We start from the raw sequence: 21,381 nt of genomic DNA on the forward strand, positions 1-21,381 counted from the left end.
TCTTACTTGTCTAGCTCAGCAGTATCTAGATCTTCATTTAGAAGAGCAATAGCTGGCAAATGGTTAGCTATATTTAGACCATTTTAATACTTAATTATATAATTATAAATGGAAATGGAAACTGGACATGTCAGTGCTGCAGCGAAGAGTTCACCACCAGTTCGTTTCCACCAGGCTGGACTTGAATCTGGACTAATGGAGGCAGGGGAGGAACAGGGAGCTGGGAGGAACTGAAGCTGAACGCTTTATCAAATAAACTCAGTAAAGATGTCTAAAATACCATGCCTCTGTAATTAATATAACTAGAAAGGTTAGTGGTGTATAATTCAACAGTTTAACAAGTTTATGTAGCTTAGTTTCCATTAACCTTGTGAGTCTCTTCTTTTACATGCTAGCTTTGTGTTTATCAAGTTTATGTTTAGCAGGTTTCGTTTCTGCTGAGTTTACCACCTTGGTTAAGGATATCAGCATGTTCACGTTCACTAAGTAGCCTGAAACACAAAAAAACAGCTGTGGTGAATGGGAATGTTTTTGCTTTTACAGGATCAGTCATTAACAGACAACCGTGCAGGGTTTTTCTCCATGCAGGAATCTTTTGTGCACCCCAAAAATGCTTTAACCCAGAAGGATATTGTAATAAATATACTGAAATCAAATTATGCTTGAGCTTTTCATTCGCTCAGCAGTAAAACACTGTAGAATTTGGTCTATAAAATGTTCAGAAGGAGCATAAGAAAGCATTAATTTATGTCATGTAAGGCCAAAGAATCAATTACTTTATGTGAATTAAACATGCCTACTGGGATCCCCATAGACCCATTTCAGCCATCTCAGAATGAGTGGTGGCAAACCAGTGTTTACCAGCATCCAGACTCATCCTCTGTGAGCTATGAACACTGAGTAAAAAATGAATGTTAGTCCAATGTTGTTGAGATGTTTTAGTCTTTAACAATATCCTGGTTCAACACAGTCGTTGCCATTCCAGGGAAATATTGGAAATACATAATTATTAGGGCAATTCATTGGACTAGGGCAGTTCTTTAAATTATTTTATTTGTATGTTCAAACATATTGTGAAATATTTGTATTAGGGAAAAAAATTTTTGTAAAGGAAATTACTCCAGGAAAAATATGTACCCAGTGAAGGCTTGACTATAAAATTTACAGTAAATGTATGTACGTATGAACGTTATGGCATTCTGTTTCTTTTTTTAAATATTAATTGTAACTTCTTTTCAACATCTCCTTTTATTTTACTTAAGTTACTGAAGCAACCTTGCAAACAGGTGTTGTAAAATTACTGTTAAAAGAAAGACTGAGCAACGAGTTTTAGTTTTGAAAAGTCATCAAACTGCCTCTCGTGCCAAGCTCCTCTTTCAACCTGATATCAGCAGGAATATATATCACGTGTGGTCAAACAACAACTTCTCTGTGATTTTACAGTATGATTTAGGGGAAAAATACTGCTGGGTCCTTATTTTGGACCCATGATGCATTGTGACTCTGTAAGATGGCAGCAGGAGAAGTTGCTCTAAACTCTTTGAATTTATTGCATTTTGTTTTACGGTGTCGTTTGTGTCAGCTTGAAATAGATCCCACTACAGAGAGAGTTCAGCTGAGAGTCTGAAGTTCGGCAGGGGTCTAGACAGCGAGTAGACTGGAGTCTGGAATCTGTGTGGATAAAATAACAGGTTCCCTCGTCACATCGCACACCACATGACCCCTCAACTCTCATTATCCTGAGGGCTCATCTGCATGTGTGTGTGCTGGAGACAGGTGCTGACTAGGTGACTGAGTACACAACTCCATTCATGGTCTCCAGACACATTTTGTCAAAGTGTGGTTTTTAGTATCGCTTCAACAGCAGTGATGGTCACACAAGACTTCACATGCTGCCAGCGGGCAGAGTGATACTTTCTGTTTACAGGCAGTGATACTGAGGCAGATAAACATGATGACATTTCACTTTTTCTCTCTCCCTCTTTCCCTTCTCTTCCCACAGTTTGGACCAACGTGGAGCCTCGGTCGGTGCCAGTGTTCCCTTGGCATTCGCTGGTCCCTTTCCTGGAGCCCAGCCAATCGGGAGCAGCTGCCCAGCCCGTTGATGGCCAACAGCTTGTCAATCAGAGCAAAGGTACCAAATGACCATATTCCTTTTCTGTACACACGACCTCGTAAGGTTTTACCCAGGAGAGGTGTGCCGAAGATGGATTCGTGCCCTAAAAACAGTTTTATAAACAGTTTTCCCACAATAAAATATTCATAACAGGAAACGGCATGCAGGGATATGTTCTCAAATAACGCCTGCCAAAACAATCAAGTACAAATCAACAGCCAAGTCAGTGTTTCCCAAAACAGTTGCGACAGGATTGCAAATCACCACAGTTGGTGTTCACACCATTATTATTCTCGTAACATTGTTGATAACACTATTTATTGAGTCAAGTACTGAAATCTATTCAAAGACTGATTTGAGCAGGTGGGGATTGTCAGTAAGCTACAAGCTAATTTGGAAACAGAAATCTCTTTTGTACACATCTTAATGGGATTTTATTTTAGGCCCTTTAAGTCATATTTTTAAGAGCTGTAGGCTGTTTAAAGAGGTTCTGCTTACCACCTCTCTATTTATATCTGCTACTGGAGTAGCTTTGCATGATTCACAGTTCAAAATAAACAAGTAGCTTTAGCTCCTCCCTCTTCAAGCCAGCTTTCATCTGATTGGCTGCTCCTTACAAATAGAGGTTTGAACAGCAGGAGGAAACCAAAAGTACTAAAAACTGTCTCACACCCAGCATTTTGAGCTGTCTGAAGCCTGAGCCTTTCAGCCACAGGGATTTTACATGTTAACCTCATTATTTGAGACTTCATCCATGTTTAATATGATCTCTACCACTTTAACAGTGCATACCACATATGAGAGAAAATAAGGGTCCACTTTAAGACCTGCTTCGAAGGTCACAACTTAAAATTGCTTGTTTTATCTGCTCAGAAAATCAGAGTAGCTGGTGATAATTTCCCAATGAGCTGACCTGCTCATGAGTGTTTAGCAGCATTTGCTGCACACACCAGCATTTTCAGCCAATGTTAGTGTTTTTATAAATACTTAGCCACCTAGACATCACTCATTAGTTTTTGGATTACCAGTTTGAAGGTTAGAGTTTGACGTTTGGCCCAGTGCCATCTCGGCTCTGTGAAACCGAAAATGACTATATTTAGATGAGAGAATAGAGCTAATCAGCTAATGCCTAGCTAATTTGGTTAGCAAAGTGTATCTGTTATATACACAGACTGTATAAGTGAAGACAGTGCAGTTTTGATCACTAGTTTCTACTTCTACTGAAATGCAGCACAACGTTTATTGTGCAAATTAGAGTTTGAAAGCAGTATGAAGCATGGTGTGCTTTAGGGTGGGCCTACTAAGAGTTGCTGTGTAAGCATGCAACGCCTCTTAGTTTCTCTGTGAAATCCACCATCACTTATCATGTGTGGTTTCAAAACATCAAGATTACGATGCAGAAATACTGAGCTTGAGGCTTCACAGTAATGGTAAACGGTAAATGGCCTGCATTTGTATAGCGCTTTACTTAGTCCCTAAGGACCCCAAAGCGCTTTACACTACATTCAGTCATTCACCCATTCACACACACATTCACACACTGGTGATACCAGTGGCACTGAACTGCCCATTTGGTGACAGTCGGTGGTTATTTACAGTAAGTGGCTTTATTATCTTAGAAGTCAGCAGGGTTAAAAACAAAATTTTCCTTGCTGAAGAAAGTGAACAGCCAACTCTTTTGATGATACTGAGAAATACTTTTGCTAGAAAATTAGAGAAATAACATCGAGAAAACAAAAGTAATATTAAGAGAGTGAGCAGAGAAAGAAAACCCCACTCTGTTTCGTATCTGTGAAAGTGGAATAGATAACTTCGTTGGACCCAGATCACCATGATCAGACTGCACCAAGTTACAAAATGAACATCATGCTGTATTAAATAAAAAATAAAATTAGCTTTGGAGACTATAAACTCATGAGGACATTATTTGCTGAGGCCTTAAATCATGTAATTTTCTCATAAACGTCTGCATCATAAGACTTCTGTTTTTGCCACTCCTGGATCCACTTTTTAGACCCAAAAGCTATGTCTTATTTTATTTTGTTAGATTTGTTCACCACACAGCCTGACTGACTAAATGCTGCAGAGAGTGTTAGCTAAATAAGTAATGGTGAATTCAGAAGTTGAAGCCAGTCTCTGTAAACCCGTCAAACCTTGAAAACAGAATAAATACAAGGAATACTCGGCTAAATCTTTCAGTCTGTGGATTTAATGGACGCACTTATTTGATGTACAGATTTAGATTTTAACTTTTCAGAGAACAGTTTCTTTATGTTTGCCTCCATCTTACACAAGTATTTTTGTTACTACAGCAATAGATTATAACATAGATTGAGTCAGAGCTTGTCACACCTCCCACAGACAGTTGGCCAGAATACCTGCCATCAGCAAGCTGCATGCAGAGTAGCCCCGTGTTTACACATACGCCACTGTTACTTTCATAAAGCTTCTCCACTAACTGGCACATAAATCGCTTTTTTTGGATAATATTTTCAGAGCCTCGCTGTGCTGTAGCTCTGGTGAGTGACGGGCGGTCAGGTCCTCCAGACCTGGAGAGAGGATCGCCATCATGTCCACCCCCAACGAATGACAATCCTCCTACAGACAGGGGTGGGGTGGACAGCGAGATGGAGAGTGACACAGATGACCCGTAAGTACAAAATGTTTGTTTGTTTTTTCATTTTATGCAGAGTTTCTTTCTGGCGAGTGATGTTTCGACGCGTACAGGGTCTTTTCATATGTTTTATTTGCTTGGATATTGAGGATTAAAGCCATAAAACGCACTACAGTCAGCTGACTTCAGTTCCTGTGGGCATCAAAGGACAAGCGCATGATTTGAAAGTGCATTAAGACCAGGAAGTACCCACTGCTGTTAAAGTGACCTGGAATTTCTTAATTGTTTTTTCTTTCTTATTGTTTTAAAGAGTTTTTATTCCTGTGAAGCACTTTGAACCTTTATATATGATTCAAGACTATAGAAGTGGTTGTGAGTGTACATGAGTCCAGGAGTGCCATGGGATTTTAAGTCAACCAAGCTTTATTATTTTAACTGCACAAATGGAATTTACATACATTCAGTGCCCTGAATGACACATCAAAGGTCCTGATTGGTAGAGAGGACAACATTTGTGAGGGGGAAGATTTCTTGTGTGGAGAAAACAAATAAAAACCCCTAAAGATGAAACAAAAGCTATCAGGAGAAATTACTCCAAAAGTTTCCTGTTTATGACTTCAGCTGGACTGGGGGTGTCAACGGCTTTCAGCATGAGTGTGTCATTTGTTTTTGAGGAGGTAACCACTAATGCCATTGTGCCAAATGAGTTAGAAAGGCACTTGAAGACCAAGGGTCCCCTTTCAGAGAAAGTTTGGCTACTGTAAAAGAGCACAGGATATTAACTAGAGACGGCAAGAACGTGTGCTGGATTGTGTGGAACTGTCAGATGATGAGGAGTGGGGTTTTAGTTTTAGTGGGGCTTATTGCAAAAGCGTCTTCATCTGACAATAAAATCAAAATTGTCATTCATGTCATTCTGGATAGCATAAAGGGCTTTTTCTCTGCAGATGAAAGCTTGATTTCTCTTTGAAGAAAAGCTAGAAAACCACTGAGCTATACAAATAAAAATGGCCCGACTCTTTGCAAACAACTGCAAAGAAGGCATGCGAACAAAAACACTAATAATGATGTGCCTGCTGACCTCAAACAAGCAGCCAAAGCCTGATTTTTAACACGTAACAAAAGTAGAGCTGAGGCTTGTAGCCTCCATTACAGCACAATCTGCATGGCCTCAACATTTTCCTGCGAAGTGCACTTTGTTCTGTTTGCCCTGTGTTGATACTTAAACACTAAAAAAAGCTCTTGTGTGTAACCTCATTAGGATAGAGGCTTGAGCCTGTGTGTGGGACTGTAGCCTAGGATTCATGTGGTTCACTGGTAATGATGCAATAAGTCGTCTCAGGCCGTGCACACAAAATAAGGAACCACAAGGATAACGTTGTGTCTTTAAAGTCTAAGCTCTTATCGATGATGACCCCAGCCCATATTCTGTGCTATCAGAGTATGTAAATATTGCTTTTGTTAAGCCGTTCTTCCAAGTGTTGGCAATGAGGAGGGGGGAAAAAGTCATTCTAACTGATACGCTTAAAAAACAAGTTGCTTTTTGCTTTTCTCCAAAATATACAGTTAGAGTTTTAAAAAAAATAGCAGATTATATGTAAGATATTACTTTTTTGAGTACAGAGGCCAACATTTATGAGTGCTGTTGGAGAAGAAGTGGAATAATCACAAAAAACAATAGATTGAATTTAAATTCAAGTGTAGAGGGTAGCGTGGTCCCCTGACCAATCAGAAGCCAGTCGACTGCCGAAGCGGTTTAGGTCTTATTTACATGCAAGTGCAGTCTTTATATCTGTCTGCTACTCACATATGAACTCAGTCACTTCTTAGAGCGAAATAGCAAACAGTCTGGAAATCTGTTTATCAGTAGCTGCTTGCTGGTCCCCTCACTTGCTGCTGAGGATATTTTATTCTAAAGTTTTTGTGTGTTTTTTTTTCAGAGTCTCGCTGAAACAACAGAGTGTTGTTAACCAGGGACCTTCTGTCCCTTCGTGCTCCATTTAAATGGTGTCAACTCATTTTGAGCAAACACTTCATACATAGTGTTTGTTTCCTTTCTGCGACTCTCGGTATGACTCATGAAAGCGGGTAGTAACTGTGGATTATATTAGATGCAGTTTGTCGGTATAGTTTGAATCTCCAGCTTTAAAACTCTCAAGGACTCTACACTTGGAACAGGTGTATTGAAATCCACCTTTGCCAGCAGAATTCAAAAGAAACAAACAACTTTTCTATCAGCTGCATCGGTGTGTGTGTGTTTAAGTGTGTGTGTGTGTGTGTCTGGCAGGAGTTGTATAGTCTGTGCTTGTTCATTCCTCTCAGTCTCAGGCTGTGTCTTTACATCTGGCGGGGTTATTGCTCTTTCAGAGTGACTCAGACGAGCTGCGCGGCTGTCTGGCTGGTAGTGTGGTTATGAATGTTTCAGGGTCACTAGGCTCACAAAGGCTGCTGTCGCCAAAAGAAATAGATCAGCAATATCTTAACGTTACACTGCTTACACCTGTTATCTGCCTACATCTCAATGGAGAGGACAGCGGCATTAATAAAAACAAAAAGTCTGCACATTTAAAAAGAGCCGGTATATTAGCTCCACTACCCTGTTTTTATGTTATTCGTTATCAGCCTCTTGTTATCGGTCCATTCCCAGTCTCTTGCTTTCTTTTTCTGCTTTTGTTCACTGCCACACAAAAGTGAAACATCCCCCTACACAAGCACATTCACACATACGCCTATAAACAGTACTGACTTTACCCAAAGTCCTTCTAGAAGAAAGTGTCTCCACTTGGCAGTTGTTCCTGTTAGCAAACACTAAGGCCCTGTCTGAGCGAGTGGGGAGAGAACCATAACATTTGCTGCATGTAAAGAATCGGTAATTAAATCTGATTAAAAACTGGCTTAAAAGTCAAAAAACTCCCGACGTTGTTTCCGTGAAATCTGCCAAACTCCCAGATGGAAGCTTGTGTGCCATGTTTAACGTGTGGTTTAAACATGACCATGCCATGAGAAAAACACTATTTAAATTATTTAACCCTCAAGTCGCCGAGCTATTTTAGTTTTATTAACTGTGACCTCCTTACCTTACCGTTAGTTGCAGGCTTATATTTAAGATTTTTGTTTGTACGTGTGCAGAAACATCTTCTGCAACAGCAAATGTTGCTACGCTAAATCTGTTAGCGTAGGTTTGCTTCAACACACAGACGTGGGAAATTCCAATCAAATCAGTAGCTGTGATGTCAAAAAGCACATATATATTACCGTTGGCCTTCCCACACCAATGGACCAATTGTCATTAAAAACAATGAACAGTTGGAGTAGAGGTGAAAATATTTCCTCACATAAATTTATGTCGGGAAACTTTTTTACAGTCAAAACTACCACATCAGCATATTTACATATGTGTCTGGGGCAGTGGTGGGGAGTAACGGAGTACATATGTTATGCTATGCCCTCTATATTTTTGGTAATCCCACGCCGGTGGAAACCCCAAACAAAACACGCATTAAGAGGCTCTAATGCCTGTGTCTCAATCTCACGGCCTATGTCACCTCTACTTGCGGCCTGCATAATGACGTGACGAAATATTTTTAAAAATTATTGTTCAAATAATTATTTTTGTGTTACAGGCATAGCCTCATGGGCTAGTAACCTTCAGTAATAGTAATAATTCACACAGCAATAGTACATTTATGTAGCTGTAAAAAACATGATAATATATTACATTACTCTCATTGAGTAATGTAACGGAATACGTTACAAAATACATTTGGGGCATGTAATCTGTAATCTGTAGTTGAATACATTTTAAAAGTAACCTTCCCAACACTGGTCTGGGGTCATGAATTGTATATTTGGCTACTTGAGGGCTAAGAGCGAGTATCTAATTTTGAAGACTTTGTACACTGTATGGACAAAAGTACCGGGACACTTATACATGTCACCTATAGGAGCTGCTCAGCCTTCACAACATGGGTTTCATGCTGTGAAGCTCCCAGTGCACAGTTTTCATGCTGATGTTAATACCAGAGGAGTTTTGAAACTCTGCAGACTGTTGAGTCAGCAGAACGGCGGTAATTTTAACACCCTTTGCGCCTCAACACTCGGCGCTCTGTAGCTCTGCGTGGTTTGTCACTTTGTGGCTCAGTTGCTGTGGTTCCTGCAGTAATACTACCTTCATTTGAGAGTGGAGAGAGGAAATCTCACAACGCATCTTATTACAGCACCACGCTCAAACTCTGCAGTGTAACCCATACTTTCACAGATGTTCGTAAAGGCAGACCTCATGGCTCTGTGTTTGTGATTTTATACACCTGCGGCAACGAAAACACCTGAATTCAAACATTAAGAGATGTTTTTACATTACTTGTTGTCCATATAGTTACTCCTTCATTACCAGCTCAGTCCAAGTCTCAGCAGAAAACCTGAATAATTCTGCACTAATCCACGTTATGGGCCACAAACACTGAAGATACAGCGAAGATACCTACACCTGCACTATAATATCGAGTTACTGTCATGAATATGAGTAGCCCACGTGTTTCCTGAATCAGCCATCGATCGGCTCTATGAGGACAACTGCCTGATTGAGAGTCTCAGAGTACCATGTCTCTGAGTCAAAACTAACTTTATGTTCTTCAGCATCAGAAACAGAGACAGTACTAAACCAAATACGTTACATTTAGATTTCATAATGCCATGGTGTCAGTTATATATAACATTCCTGTTTTGGGTGGCTTTGGCATTTAATATAATTCAGCAACACCATCAAAGAGGTTTTCAACCTTTCACAAAATGACTGTGTTATCAGAGCTTAAAATGTGTTTTTCTTCATCAGATCTTCAAAAGTAACAGGAACACAAGTCTCTTTGTTTGGATCAATTATGCTTATGTATGTAACCTTCCCCAAAGGCTCAACCCTGATATTCTAATCAGTTAATAAAGTAAAAGTCTTAATTATTATTTTCCATACGATGGTGCTGTATTGTTTAAAATGTGCTATAAACTTGGCTTTGTTAATGACTGTTTTGAGGGGTTTTCTGTGTAATATCTTGGCAGACATTTCTTAAGCTTGTTATTCCGATAATATCTTTTTACCCCATCCTAACTCTCTGACTCATTATTGTGTTGTTTTTTTTTATATTTCCTTGTTTCCCATAGCTTAATCATTATCTCCATGGACACTGTAAATATTACTCTTGTGCCTTCATCTGCTTTTGTTTATTTATTCTTTCTTTTTCTTGTGTTTGCCATATTTGCCAAAAATGTTGAGTAGAAAAGAAAAGGAGAAGAAAAAAAACACCATATTCATGTAGTCACAGCTTGACACCGAGTTCACTGTCTAACAGACTTTCTGTCTGCCTGCTCACAAAAGCTTTTCTTCTAAACAGAGTTTTTTATTATTATTTCCTTTTATCTGACACCAAGTGTAGCAACAAGATTTCCTGTGTTTCCTGTCGCTCTCAGGAAAAAGTCTGAGAGTCAACACTAAACTATTATTCTTCTGCAGACGCCCTCAGATAATCTTTTCTAATACTGATAACTGGTATGTTCACATTTTAATTCTTAGTATTTCTACATTCCTGTAAGTTTCATTACTTTCCCCCTACGTCAAGTTTAATATCATAATTAAAAGTTAAATTTTCCAATTAATCGACACTAAATCCGTCTTTTGTTTTTTCTCATAAAATGACCAGTCATGTCTTTTGAAGATAAGGTTAGCGTTTCGTTTACTTGTCATTATGAAACTGCTCATTCATACGTAACAAAAAACTGTCATCAGCTGCAGCAACAGCTGTAAAATCATGTTTTTCTATTGTTGTGTTGATAAAAATAATCTAATATTGTACAGTTTAGTTAGGTTTCTGTACTTGAGTACAGTGAACTCTTATCAACACCTGTACAGTTCTTAATAAATTCATTAGACCACCGCACAATGAAAGGTTTATTTCTTAGCTACACTAAATTAACAGTATTAGTAATGACCAAAATCATTTTTTATGTTTCTGTAGTGGTTGTTCCACCAGTATGTGCAATCTCTTTAATCAGAATTGTATTTTTAATACTAAAATGTACATTTTCAAATGTACTGCTTGACGAAAAACTCAAAATATAGTAATGTCCATGATTATTTTTTGATTCACATGCCGAATTACAGTTATTTACACGCATTTATGAGAAGAAAAATTTGTTTTAGAAGTTAAATGTCACACTTGATTAATGTCTGACTTTTTTCTGAAACTCAGTTAGTTTTTTCTGTTTTTTCCCCCTAATCAATACCGATATAATTTTTAGTTTTACACAAAGCTTTGACAGATTTTTAAAAATATTTCTGTTTTCTTGGTGGTCTATAAAAAATCGTGTCAAGCAATGAATGCATATGGCTTATTAACACTTTCTCATCCCTGTACCGATACCCATGCAGTTTCTGCTGATCCAATACAGTCTTTTTCACTTTCGTGAGCAACTAAAATACTAATACAAAGAAACAAAAACTAGATAGAATCAACACTCAGTCTAACCACTATCTAAATTCACAGATTAGTTAAGCTTTTGTGCATTCTGTCAGATTTCTTTTTTCTTTTTATTATCTGATGCTTGTTTTCCTCTGACACCACTGCTCAAAACAGCAAGCAAACACTTTGATTCAGCAATACTTGGAATTTAAAAAAAATGCATTCAAACCATTTTTTTAGCTTGTGAAAGAGTTTATTTTTGGATGTTTCTTCCTTTGGTGATAGTTAATACTTCCAGTATTGTATTCACAACAACAATCTCTGTTTTCTGCAATCACGATCACCTTATACTCATGGATGATTATTCCATGTAAGGTTAAACAAACCTGATCCCACCTGATACCCTCATAATCAGCTAATTTATTTATAATTTTAGTTAATGTGAGTTATATAATAATTACAAAATTTGAACTTCATATTATGAAAATGTTCTGAGTTTCAGGCCCTCAGAGTACATAGAGGTGGGTAGTGATTTGGTCCCATATCTGCCATGTGTGACTGTTAAAAACTGTAACCAAATCTAAAGCCAAAATCATGTTTTAGCCCAGCATGTTAGAGACTCAAAGCAGCCTAATATAAACAACAGTAATGTTGAAATAATATTAAAAAAAGTAAAGCACATCACTGCATTTACCATTTATTTTAACTGCTGTTTACAGCAGCAGGTCAAAGTAATGTATGTTTATGTATGTTTGGTTCCCTTTTCCCAGAACCAGTTCAGTGTCTCGGGGGGGAAATGCAGTTTCGTAGCAGAAAAAGCCGTTTCAGTGGAACTCACTGAATACATACTCAGTAGTTAGCAGGCTTAATGATAGCGACGGTCGCTTTGAGGTGTCTGCACAGAGCTGAAACGCTACTAAAAGACAATATCAGCCACAGTCTGATCACCCTGCTGCCCTGTGGCAAGGGATACAAAAGTGTTTGCTGCTGAACCACAAGACTTTGAAGCCGTTTGTTTCATCAGTCTGAGACGACTCATCCACCACATTCCACCACAAACCTTTATTTCTATGACTTAATTATTTATTCATTAATTTATATCTTTTGTTTGGTTTTTTTGTGAGTAGCAAAGGGGATTTTTTAAAAAACCCAGCCTTGTTTTGATAATTAGAAATTACCACCGAGTCTCGAAGAGGTGAGAAACGTCGTGCCAACTAAATTTACAGCAGATGAAAGATACACGAAGTGGAAAAAGCAACACAGATGGAAAGAACTGCTCCATTATTTCATGATTGCATAGAAAACTGCAGGTAACCACTAAAAAGGAAACATTTTTTGTGGTTTCTGCAGCACGACATTTCATACTGGTTAAGTGGTTACTTCATATGAAACGCCACAGTGAGCTGAACCTTCCCTTCCTGCAGCAAATTTGTGAAACAAATTTAAAACATATGAGGTGGAGGAGTGAGATATCTGAATAAGCAGGCACTACTGCATCAGAGACCCTTCTGCTGCATTGCTTTCCTGACTTGGAGTATGTAGCCACACTAGTATGCTTTTATATTTAAAAGGTGTAAATGTTACTCCAGAAAACCCTAAAACACAGACTTGTGATATCAGTGCTGACCTAGTTTTAGTTTCCATACTCTGGGATTGTTTTATAGTTAGACTGGAGACAGATTCGCTCCCTGACTGGGGCTTATCGCTCTCAGAAAATAAACATTAAAGCCAGGCTCACATATGCCTGGCGATGTAAGTCTTCTCACGTCTGTATTCATTTTACATTTTTGTGTCATCACTTGATGATGGATACTCATCCCAGTAGGACTCTAATGTGTTGCTATATTCGCTTTGTAATGACGAATATATTTCAAGTGTCACAATTTCTAGCCAAAATCACATTTTGTTAGAATGACTTTTGCCAACTTTGAGGATCAGTATCATAAGCTATGTTGAAATTTAAATAGCAAAACTGAACTGCATTTTAAATGTTCCTGTGGGGTAGGGGGCTGTTCATGAAAGGTCTCCCTTTTACATTTATGATACCAGGATCATCTTCTATCTAAAGTTATTGTAGGGAAAAATGGGAATGTCGAAGGTGGTCCTCACAAAGGAATCTCTGGTCTTTCTTTTGAGTTCTTCTCCTGTAATATTTTCTGTGTCACTCTGCTTCCTGTCAATGCAGTCATTCGTGGATGGATATTATTTTTTGGGAAACTGTGGTAAAACGTCTGGACAGAGGATAAAGCCTCAGACTGAGGAATCTCCCTTGAATTCCCGTCTCAGTCAGAGTCTCAGTTTCACTTTTCTTTTTGTGTGGATGCAGGTTTTCCCCGGGTTTGGCCAACGATCCATCGCCTTCCACTGGAACCATTAAGAGACGCACACAGTCCCTCAGTGCACTGCCTAAGGACGGAGACAGAAAGGTCAGTCCGGAGTGCACCCAGTCAACCAGCAGACAAGATGTAAAAAATAGAAGTGGAACACCAGATGGTGATTGCTTGTTAAATGTCACTACAATAAACACTCGTGTCCTCTGCCAAACTTTAACCAGAGGGAAAAGGACCACATCCGCCGTCCCATGAATGCCTTCATGATCTTCAGTAAACGCCACCGGGCCCTGGTGCACCAGCGACATCCCAACCAGGACAACCGCACAGTCAGCAAGATCCTGGGCGAGTGGTGGTACGCTTTAGGGCCCAATGAAAAGCAGCAGTACCATGATCTGGCCTTTCAGGTAAACAAACACCCTCAAATTCTTCTTCTTTCCTCCTATTTTATTACTTCTGTGCTTTTTCTTGTAATGAATTGGTTAAATGTTTTGAATTGAGTTTACTGCTAACAAGTCTAACACATTAGCCGCTGTAAACATCCAGTTTCAAGTGGCTTCTCTGTAATTATCAGATAAAAAAAAACTGGGGGAAATTTCACGAGCTGTGAAATCTGCACAGCTGGTATTCAGAAACTGAAACTGCATCAACAGAAAGTTGAAGACCTTTTCTCCTCCTCCTCCTCCTCCTCCTCCTCATCTTTCTCCTCATTCAGGTGAAAGAGGCCCACTTCAGAGCCCACCCAGACTGGAAGTGGTGTAACAAGGACCGCAGAAAGTCTTTGTCAGAGGGCCGGGGTACCCCAAAGGAGCCACGGGAGAGGAGCATGTCAGAGAGCATAGGTGTGTGATGATCACCTCTAATCTGCATTTTTAAGCTAAAGGGAAAAAAACCATCTGTGAATCGCTTCGAACCTTCATAAGTTCTGCAGTGAATTTTAATACCAACTGTTGCTATGAAGCATTGTTTTTTTTAGATCTTCACATAATTTATATGTATAAAACGTATCGAGTTTGCTAGCTGTAATATAGTAATATTACGAAATTTAACAATTTTTCCAAGCAAGTCAAAAAAATACTGGTGAACTGTACAAATCCATTTCTTACTCAGGTGATTTTACATTTTCATACCCACAAAAGAAAATCACCACATCAAAATGCAAAGCAGCATGAGCAGATTATAGAATGACCCCAGTCAGCTGGCAAGTTCAGATCAGGGGCCATCAGCACTCTTACTCTCACCTTTTTTGTCTTGGTGTGACATAAACACACCACTTTAGGTTACACCTGTGCTCTTTTACCCCTCCCTAAAAGCTCAAACTCACTCTGTTTTCAGGAAAGACGAGTCAAAGAGAGCTGTTGTTTAAAAAGCTCCATCTAGAGGAAATAAAACTCACAATGTTTCTCTAGATGAGCCAGGGGAAGGCTGAATATCAGTATTAAATTATCACAAAGTCATTGTGATTAAGATTATTTGCTATAATGGAGGAGCCTCGTCTTCAGTAATAAAGGGATTTGCTTGTATTTTATTATAAAATGCACAAAGCGTTACACACATTTGTATCAAGTGTCAGGCTTTTGTTCAGTATGGACAACAATAACTAAACCCCTCGACTGTCAGAATATAAAGGAGCGTTTCTGAGTATAAACGTATTGATTTGAAGCTGTATTGATCCGCTCCTTGATGATTCAATGTGATATTTGATCTTTGTTCTGAGTCTGCTCTTCTCTCTTCCCCAGATGCCCACTCAGAGTCCCAGGTGCTGGAAGGGAAGGGGGGAGGCTCGGGATGGCCGGGGGCATCGGAGCGTCGAGGAGGGATGTTTGGGGGGCCGTCTCACCGTCCCCGAGCCTTTTCCCAGAGTGCAGTGCACACCCTGGAGCAGAGGGAGTGGGAGAGAGACCTGGAGAAGGTGCGAGGTTGTTAATCTGTAGCTGCCAGGCAGCAAACAGACTCAGGAGATTTAAGACTGTGAAGAAAGCTGTTTCAGATCACTGGATACCACCAACTGGTTACTTACCAAACAGTGTAATTTCTCAGAAAAACACCCACGTAAATCTATTTAATGTGTCAAGTTGAGTGTATTTAACAAGTTTCTTAGAGAAAAATGCATCCCAGAGTGAAATGAAGAAGCAACAGAGTGAAGTAACTTAAAGAAACCCACATGAACTCAGCGGTTGCAGTGTTTGTGTGTGCCTCTGCACGCACACCGCAGACGTGTGTCCCTCAGACCGCAGAGCGTTTTGGCCGAATGCTGTTCAAAAGCAGTTCAAATGGACTCGCTCGATGCTTTGTGTGAGGGCTCGAGTTGTTGCTGCTGAAAACCCAGTGGAAGCTCTGGGGGAGAGCAGCCTCCAACTTCAAAGGTTTCGCCTTCTACTTTTTGTGTGCCTTTGAAGGTATGAGACTGGTGTTTGCTGCTTCGCTCCTAATCACAGAGGAGTAGGCCTACATGCGAGCGCTTTTGTCTGAAGGCGTTCATCTGATGCCACGGGCGTAAAGAATGTATGCATGCTTTAATAATAGCTGCATTACTTCTGTCTGATTTCTTTAGAGTTTATAAACAGCACATCTTCCAACACTAACACTTTTTTCACGGGTTTCTCCCATATTTTAAGACAATCCTGTTTTCCTCCATCTCTCGGGGAAACTCCTGGGAATTTGTGTGAGTCTCAGACTTTATTGTAAATAACTGGAACACATGCATCTGTTACCAAGGTTACCTCGTCTGCCAGATTGTTTGTGAAATGCTGTCTACATACAGAATTCACACACCACATGTAATTTTAATGAGATTTTAATCCATCTGTAACCCACAACATGCATTAAGAGGTGTCTGTTTCACAGCAACATGCATCAGAAAGGTGACTTTAAAACACAGCAAAATAAATAATAATGCCTCGAGCAATGTGTGCGAGTTGCTGACTTCAGTGAAGTTGGAAAGAGGAACCTAGACCAGGATATGTGCACACATTAAACTAATGTCTAGGTCTGCTTTCTTTCATCTGTGCAAAATCTCTAAAATTAAAAACATCCTATCTCAGACGGATGTGAAAAATGAGCTCTTGCATTTGTTACTTTGAGACTGGACTGTTGTAATTTCTTACTATCATTAGGTTGTTCTAAAAGCTCCTTGAAAAGCTTGAGCGAGGCTCAGTTGCCGCAGCGAGAGTACTGGAAAGAGAGATCATATTTCTCCCGTACTGACTTCTCTTCTTTAGCTCCCTGTTGAATCCAGAACTGACTTAAAATCCTTTTTCTCACATACAAAGTCCTAAATGATCAGGTCTTGCTGTAGATTGAGAAGCCTCATAGTATGATATTATCCCAACCGAGCACTTTGTTCTCAGACTGCTGGCTTAATTGCGGTTCCTCGAGTTTCTAAAAGTAGAATGGTAGGCAGAGCCTTCAGCTATCAGGCCTCTCAGCTCGCAGTTTGGATTCAGGAGAGAGACACCGACTCTACTTTTAAGATTCAGCTTCAAACTTTCCTTTTTGATAAAGCATATAGTTAGGGCTGGATCACACATTCCTGAACCATCCCTTAGGTACGCTGCTATAGCCTCAAGCTGCTGGGGGACTTCCCGTGATGCACTGAGCATTTTGTTCCCCCCTGACCTTTTTACACACTTTTCACTGCATCTCAGTAATGTTTGTCTTCTCTCTCCCATAGTCTGTGGTATTTATTTGTCTTCTATGCTTTCCCTTTTTTACTTTTCTCTCCCCCGACCATCCCAGGAGATGGCTGCCCTTCCCTGACCCTGATTATGTTGCAGGTCTCTTCCTGTCAGAAGGGACTTCTTCCATCCTACTGTCATCGAGTGCCGCTTATTTATCTTACAGTATAAAGCACCTTAAGGCAGCTATTGTGAATTAATGCTATAGAAATAAAACTGAATTGAACAGCCACAACTTGAGGTTTACAAATCAATTACTCATACATGAAATATTGTAAAACCACCAAAGATACCCCTCCCCACTCATATTAAATTACACAACTAGTTGCAACCAAATTAGGACAAATAGTGATATCTCTGTGTCATGAGAAGAATGTGCAGGGACCAAAAACACAGAGTAGTTCCAGATCACTGGTTATACTGCAGGACGTAGCTTAAAAATGATTTATTTTACATTTTTCAGGGCAAACTTTATTTAAACATTCAGTAACTTTAGTGGCACTCTGTGTCACAATCACTATAAAATACTCTTGTCGTCCTAAAAAAAATAAATCTCCCATATTTTGGACATAAATGTTGGCTGGTGTCATTCAGTGTCGGTGATATATTTTAGAGAAATCACTTCATGTGCCGTCTTTCTTTCTCCACTTTCAGGAGGACGGCACAAGTTTGTTTCGCGGCCGTCCACCGCCTCAGTCGCTGTACCAGGGTGGGGCCAGCGAGGACGTGACTAGCGATGAGGAACGCATGGTCATCTGTGAGGAAGAGGGAGACGATGATGTCATGGGTGAGTGAGATTATCTGCAGAGTGATTTTAGTGAGGTTACAGTTTCATAACCAGAGAGTAATAGTTTCAGTTCCCATGATGGCCAGTAAACTTCTGTTTTCTTACTCAGTGTGACTCTGTCAGCAAATACCTAATGCTTGAAAAAAAAAAGTGTCTCTGTCATGCAGCCATAACACTTCAGCTGCTAATTGCTAGTCTTAAAATATCACGACCACAACAGCACATAATTCCCAGTGTAGCTGTGAAAGTCTGCAGGCAGCCTTAACAACCTTTGTCTCATTTGCTCTACAGAAGAAATCAATTCATAGTCATAGGTGTAGATTTTCCAGTCAACCTACAGGATACTTCCTTTTCACTATTATAAACATGTGTGTTAAGATAAGATAAGATAAGATAAGATAACCTTTATTAGTCCCACACGTGGGAAATTTGTTCACTACTATTGTTTCACTACGCCCAGTAGGAAGCTGAAGACTTTTGTTGTTAAAAAAATAATAATAATGACGTGACTCATAAGTATAACAATGCCTCTGACAGGGCAGGTCTCTTTCTTCATCATTAATCTTCCTCTGTGAGCTCACGCAGCTACTAGATCTTTTGTGACACAAGTAAATATCCCTGTCACGCACACAAACACATGGTATTAAGGATCTGCAGGAGAGAGCATGCAAATGCAGGAAACTGAGGCAAGATTAATAAACAAAAGGCAAGGTTTAAATGGCTGATAAATACTTAGAAGAGTCCAGTTAGGTCCAGTATTTCACAATAAAAGCAGAAATCTAAAGCAGACACATAGAAGGAAAAACCATAAATAGCATTAAAAAATGGATGTAGCCACCATGATGTCACCCACTGGTTGGTGAAATCCCACCGTTTTGGTGTGACGAGTGTGGGAATGAAAGGGTTTACAGCAAAGGCCGTTTTCACATGGACGTCTATATAACTGGAACCAGAGGCATCACCCCCTGCTGGTCATTAGAAAGAATGCAGGGTTGAAGCTTCACTTCTGAAGTGACGTTACCGCCATCTTTTTTACAGTGTGTGGATAATACTGAGAAAAACTGAAAGCTGAGAGTGGAGAGACAAGAATACAGTGGGTATATACACAGGACTGAGTGGACACAACTGAATACAGATTAAACTAATGAGGGCAGGGCAGCAATCACAAAGGAACAATAGGCAAAGAGAACGTCATCACCAAAATAAAACAGGAAATAAGAAGAAAGAAGGAGATTGACACATGGACAAAACAGGAGACAAAGACAAGGAAATATGACACACTTTGAAATAGAAGAAAGAGTATCAGTTAAATCGAAACAGGGAACATAAAGGAAAGGAAAAGGAAAAAAGACCTGACTTAGAATAGAAAGAATTCATTCATCACTGAGGTGAATACGGGACATAAGCACAATTAACAAAAGACCCAAAGGAGGGCAGAGTAGTGAATCGTGCCTGCGTGTGTGGATTCAGCAGGTGTATGTGAAATAAAACAGGAATAAAGAAATCAGAAATCCTCAGAGCCTCTGTTCTATTTTTAACTGTTATGAACTGTAATAAAGACATTTCAGCCAAAAATTCATGAAAAAGCCTTAAAGCGCTGGATGCTCTCACACATGAGACTTCTCAATGTGTCCACCACTCGCAAACATCCAAACAAAATCTAAACCCATGAAAGGTTTGAAGTGTGCTGTGTGCGTTTTGTGCACTTGTGCCGATATTTTTTGAAGAGAGTAAATAAGAAAGAGATCAATGAAATTGATAAGGCTAAAATGTTTTGTAGGTGAATAAAGAATAATTATTCTAATAATAAAAGGGGTTGTGTGATATTTCACCCTCAGAAGATTCATGTCCTGAAGGCTCCATCGACCTCAAGTGTAAAGAGAGGGTGACAGACAGCGATGAGGATGAACCAGATGGACAGGTACGTGCAGGGTTTAAAGAGATGTTCATTCAACATGTGTTTGTCTTATTTGACTTGTTCTTGGAGTCTGTAAAGTTTGAAATTTAGCACAAAGCTCTTTCTGTTTGATCGAAAGTGATTCTGAGTCATCAGCGTTAAATTAGCATCATATTGTTGGTGCTTTATTTTAAGGCTTTTTCTGCATTTCTTTATTCCCATCGAGCATTAAAAACCCACAGACTTTTCAAAGTTACTGTAAGTTGAGAAGAACTTCACATATTAACTTTCCCCCTTTGATCTCTGTGCTTCTCTCTTCCCTCCAGCATGGCTTCCAGCCTGTGGCTCGCTCCTCTCTCCCCTCCTCCTCTCCCTCCATCATTCACTCCGACTCCTCCTCGGCTAAAGGGAACGGTGGCGGTAACGGAGGAGGTCCTGAAGACGGGTCAGAGAAGAAGAGAAAGAGAGGCGCAGATGGAGGAGAGGATGAGAGCGAGGGAGCCCTAAAGACAGAGCAAGCGGCAGCGGGTGGAGGAGAAGGAAATGGAGGAGGTGGGCAGGGTGTCTCCTCTCTCTTCATCGCCCAGCCTCCTCCACCGCTGGCCCAGCAGAGTTTGACCCCGGTCGGCGTCCGCATGGCCCCCACGATGGTGACTAACGTTGTGCGCCCCATCGCCAGCACGCCCATCCCCATCGCCAGCAAGCCGGTGGAAGGAGCCATCACCCTCAGCACCCTGCCACAGGACAAGAAGGCCACTCTCCTGATTGGGGGTGGAGGTGCTCAGCAGCTGCCGATCACAGCAGGGGGTGGGTACCTGTCGTCCTCCTCCCCTGGTCCAGTCAGTGTAACCCCTGTAGGAGGCAGCAGCCTGCTCACTAGCCTAGGTCTGGGACCCGCTCAAGCAGTGGAGCTCCTCTCCCTACACATCCAAAGCCCCCTACCTGTCCTCCAGCTCCACCCCACTGCTGCCACCACCTCTTCTCTCACACCTCCCGCCTGCCCCACGACCCCGGGACAGGCGCAGTACATCCTGCCCACCGAGAGCCCCTCCTCCCCTCAACTCACTCACCAGCAAATCCTCTCCCTGCCCGCAAATGCCGCCCTGGCCAATGGCGTGCACTCGGGGGCGGGAATCAGAGTCAGCCCCGGGACTAGAGGTGAGACAGAGAGCAACGATTGGCTGAGAGAGAAAAAAAATGGCAAAAAAAAGTAAAAATGTCTTTCTTTGATTTTTCTTTCTGCTGCTCTTCCCTTCACTACAGTAGATTTGATTGGCTTACATAAACGGGAGATACATGATTGACATGAGTTATGAGTGCCCGCCGCCCGCCCACGTCCTAATCACTCTCTGTTCATAAGAAGCAACAGGACGTCATTCCACCTTGTTATCAGCAAGGAATTTCACTAGCATCTGTAGCTGAAATGTTCCCTCCGTCTCAGCGTGTCTCCACCCACCGCCGCTCCTCTGATGTCTTCACCTCCCCTCTTTTGACTCGATTCATCTGTTCCT

The 21,381-nt window shown here is 40.6% G+C and overlaps 1 protein-coding gene across 5 annotated transcripts in view; it reads left to right on the forward strand.

Annotated features, from left to right (window-relative positions):
• The window catches only part of cica (capicua transcriptional repressor a), a 51,117-nt gene that overhangs the window by 18,813 nt on the left and 10,923 nt on the right, over window positions 1–21,381 (forward strand). For 3 of the 5 annotated variants that reach the window (XM_085261330.1, XM_085261334.1, XM_085261332.1), the window contains exons 4-12: window positions 2,003–2,134; window positions 4,613–4,766; window positions 13,506–13,605; window positions 13,734–13,916; window positions 14,225–14,351; window positions 15,249–15,421; window positions 17,841–17,973; window positions 19,812–19,894; window positions 20,197–21,028. In XM_085261330.1, the coding sequence (XP_085117456.1) occupies window positions 2,003–2,134; window positions 4,613–4,766; window positions 13,506–13,605; window positions 13,734–13,916; window positions 14,225–14,351; window positions 15,249–15,421; window positions 17,841–17,973; window positions 19,812–19,894; window positions 20,197–21,028 (1,917 nt within the window). The remainder of the gene's footprint in view (window positions 1–2,002; window positions 2,135–4,612; window positions 4,767–13,505; window positions 13,606–13,733; window positions 13,917–14,224; window positions 14,352–15,248; window positions 15,422–17,840; window positions 17,974–19,811; window positions 19,895–20,196; window positions 21,029–21,381) is intronic. The other 2 variants (XM_085261335.1, XM_085261333.1) reach the window with 2 other exon arrangements.

Source organism: Mchenga conophoros, linkage group LG22 (genome assembly GCF_057382185.1).
Source record: "Mchenga conophoros isolate Kocher_MC1m ecotype Shallow Benthic linkage group LG22, M_conophoros_male_GT1.1, whole genome shotgun sequence".
Classification (NCBI taxonomy): Eukaryota; Metazoa; Chordata; class Actinopteri; order Cichliformes; family Cichlidae; genus Mchenga; species Mchenga conophoros.